We start from the raw sequence: 3,086 nt of genomic DNA on the forward strand, positions 1-3,086 counted from the left end.
TCTCTGCAGCCGGATGTGAGCCAGGCGGTTCATCTTCTTCAGGGTCATGAAGTGCACACAGCTCTTGACGCGCCGCTCGTCGATCTCCGAGGCCTGAGGGGCAGGAGGGAGGGGATGGAAGCAGGAGAGATGGCTGCAGGGAATTCCTGGCACAAAAGGGGCTCTGCTGTGGAGCCACTTTTATGCCACTGGGGCTTCCGAGGGAGCCTCCCCCTGCCAGATCACAGGGCACTGCTGGGAATCACTGGAAGGGGGGGGTCCAGGCTCCTAAAAAATCTCTCCAGTCACTTTTCCCAGCAGTAGGAACAGAGGTGGATCAGCCTGAAGCACCTGACATGTCCCAGGAGCCTGGGACAAGGGAGGCTATTCTATTTCCAGAGCTCAATCCCTGCCCCAGGAGCCTGGGAAAGGAAAGCTGTTCCATTTCCAGAGCTCAATTCCCTGTCCCAGGAGCCCCAGTCAAGGAAAGCTGTGCCATTTCCAGGGGTTCAAACCCTGCCCCAGGAGCCCCAGTCAAGGAAAGCTGTGCCATTTCCAGAGCTCAATTCCCTGTCCCAGGAGCCTTGGACAAGGGAAGCTGTTCCACTTTCAGAGCTCAATCCCTGCCCCAGGAGCCCCAGTCAAGGAAGGCTGTGCCATTTCCAGAGCCAATTCCCTGTCCCAACAGCCTTGGACAAGGGAAGCTGTTCCATTTCCAGGGCCTCAATTCCTGCCCCAGGAGCTGTTCCATTTCCCTGCCTCTGCCCAGGAGCCATCACAGCTCCTGCTGCCTTTCCTCTGGGATTAACAGGAAAACACCAAAGGACAGACACGTTACACCACACACAGAGGCCTTTCCTTACATTTTCCTTGATGCCCCGGCTCTTCAGCTCCTGGATCTCTGCCATGAGCCTCTGGAGCTCCTGGCAGGTCTCCCTGTAGAGCTCGTAGTCCTTGATGGGGTCGCGCAGATCCACCTCGCTCTCCTCGCTGTAGTACCTGGCATCCTGCCAAGGCAGAAACACCTCCCCTGGCTCATCCCTCCCACCTGCAAAGGGCTCTGTGGGACGAGCTGCAATTTCTGGCTCTGCCCATGAATCCCACAGGGAGAGGAGTCAGTTCCAACAATCCCAAACCCACCGGTCACTAAAACACCTGGCATGTTTATGTTTGTTGTTATAAACGTGAATCCACACAGTTGGGGTGGCCTGGGCACGGCCAGGAGCTGGACTAGAGGATCCTTGTGGATCCCTTCCAACTCAGGATATTCCATGATCGACAGGACCACAGAGGATAAACCAGGAAGGTTGTTCCTCCTCCTCCTCCTCCTCCTCCTCCTCCTCCTCCTCCACCCTGATCCCCACTCTGGCTGATCCTACACTATCCTGCTGCTCATGGGAGGGTTTGAAGGCACCATGCAAATCCCTGAGGGATCCTCCAGCCTTGTGCTTGCTCTCCAGAGGAGCGTTTGTGTCTCCTGAAAGAGATGGAAGCAGGTTTAGGAATTCACAGCAGGAGTTTAAGAGGCACTGGAAGCTGGGGGAGTTGGATCTCACAATTCAAGGAATCCCAGAATGGTGTGGGTGGGAAGGGACCTTAAAGCCCATCCAATCCCATGGGCAGGGACACCTTCCACTATCCCAGGTTGCTCCAAGCCCTGTCCAACCTGGCCTTGGACACTTCCAGGATGGGGCAGCCACAGCTGCTCTGGGCATTGTTTTCCAGCAGGGAAAACCAGGCCAGCACAGAGGGGTGTGGGAAGGTCCTGGGCAGGTCTGTACCTGGTCAGCGTCGCCCTTGCCCCGCTTGCCCTCGGCTGGGACCCCGTCCGTGCGGATCACCTTGGGCTTCCTCTTCTTGCTGGACTCGGAGGACATGGTGCTGCCAGCCGGGCTGGGGAGGGGGCACAGGGGGAGTCCGTGGGGGCCAAACCTGCCTGGATTGGGGCTATCCCGGGCTCCGCCCGCCAGCCCCGCCTGGGCTCTGCAGTGTCCCCTGTGCCTCCCTCCCTCCATGCTCTGTCTCTCAGCCCCCCCGGTCTCCCCAGACCGGCTCTGAGCCCCACCAGGACCGCGGGCCCGGGGTCTCTGCTCCACCACAGCTCCCTCAGACCCTCCACTCCCACTGGGCTCCCTTGGGACACCGGGCCCGAGGGCTCGATCCCCCCAGGCCTCGGGGGCTCCACTGCCCCTGAACCCCCAGACTCCAACACACGGGGACTGCGGCTTCTGCATCCCCAGAGCCTCCCAGATCCACAGATCCGGGACTCTCCGCTCCTCCAGAGACCCCCAGACCCCCAGCACACCGGGCCCGAGGCCTCAGAGCTCCCCCAGACCCCCAGCATGGAGCCTTCGCCCCTGCACACCAGGACCCTTCACTTCTAATGAGCCCCCAGCACACCGGGCCATGGACCTTCCGCCTCTCCGGAGCCCCTCCCAACCCAAGGGGCCCGGGATTTTCCCTCCATCCCCTCCCGGGGGTCCCGGTTCGCCCCCCGCACTCACCGCGCCCTCGCCTCCGCGCCTCCCGGAAGTGACGTCACGGAACAACAGAGCGCGGAGCGGCGGCGAGAGGCTGGCACTGCTGCCGGCGCCCCCTAGCGGATCTGATGTCCTGGAGGACCCGCACGGCGGGGGCGTGGCTTCGATAAATGGGCGTAGTTTGTGCGAAGGGGGCGTGGCTTAAGCGAAGGGGGCGTGGTCGCTGTCCTTGCTCGCAAACCCGGCGGGGGGGGAGGATGGGGCAGCCCTCGGGGTGAGACCCCTCGCACTGGGGGCACTGGTGGGACTGGGGGGGCTCCTGCTGCAGAAGGGCCCCCACAGGAATAGGGGGAGCTTGGATAGGGGCTCCCGAAGCATTGGAGGGTGTCCGTGGGATTGGGATGGGATCCCCGGTGGCACTGGGGGACATCCATGGGCTTGGAAAGGGTTCAGGATGGGGTCCCCAGTGGCACAGGAGGTACCTATGGGATTGGGATGGGATCCCAAATGGCACTGGGGGGTATCCATGGGCTTGGGATGGGATCCCCAGTGGGGTGAGGGGCATGCAGGGGCTTGGGGGGGGGATGGGATGGGGTGCTCAGTGATGGTGGGAGGATCCATGGGTTT

The 3,086-nt window shown here is 61.8% G+C and overlaps 1 protein-coding gene across 1 annotated transcript in view; it reads right to left on the reverse strand.

Annotated features, from left to right (window-relative positions):
• Window positions 1–3,017, reverse strand: part of THOC5 (THO complex 5) — a 13,473-nt gene extending 10,456 nt beyond the window's left edge. The window contains exons 1-5 of the mRNA XM_017746542.1: window positions 2,484–3,017; window positions 1,761–1,872; window positions 1,361–1,456; window positions 843–986; window positions 1–93 (exon numbers count right to left, since the gene is read on the reverse strand). The exon at window positions 1–93 is cut by the window's left edge and continues 7 nt beyond it. Of these exons, the coding sequence (XP_017602031.1) occupies window positions 1–93; window positions 843–986; window positions 1,361–1,456; window positions 1,761–1,856 (429 nt within the window). The 5' untranslated portion in view covers window positions 1,857–1,872; window positions 2,484–3,017. The remainder of the gene's footprint in view (window positions 94–842; window positions 987–1,360; window positions 1,457–1,760; window positions 1,873–2,483) is intronic.
• Between the last annotated feature and the right edge of the window lie 69 nt (window positions 3,018–3,086).

This window comes from Corvus brachyrhynchos, unplaced genomic scaffold (genome assembly GCF_000691975.1).
Source record: "Corvus brachyrhynchos isolate BGI_N302 unplaced genomic scaffold, ASM69197v1 scaffold19, whole genome shotgun sequence".
Classification (NCBI taxonomy): Eukaryota; Metazoa; Chordata; class Aves; order Passeriformes; family Corvidae; genus Corvus; species Corvus brachyrhynchos.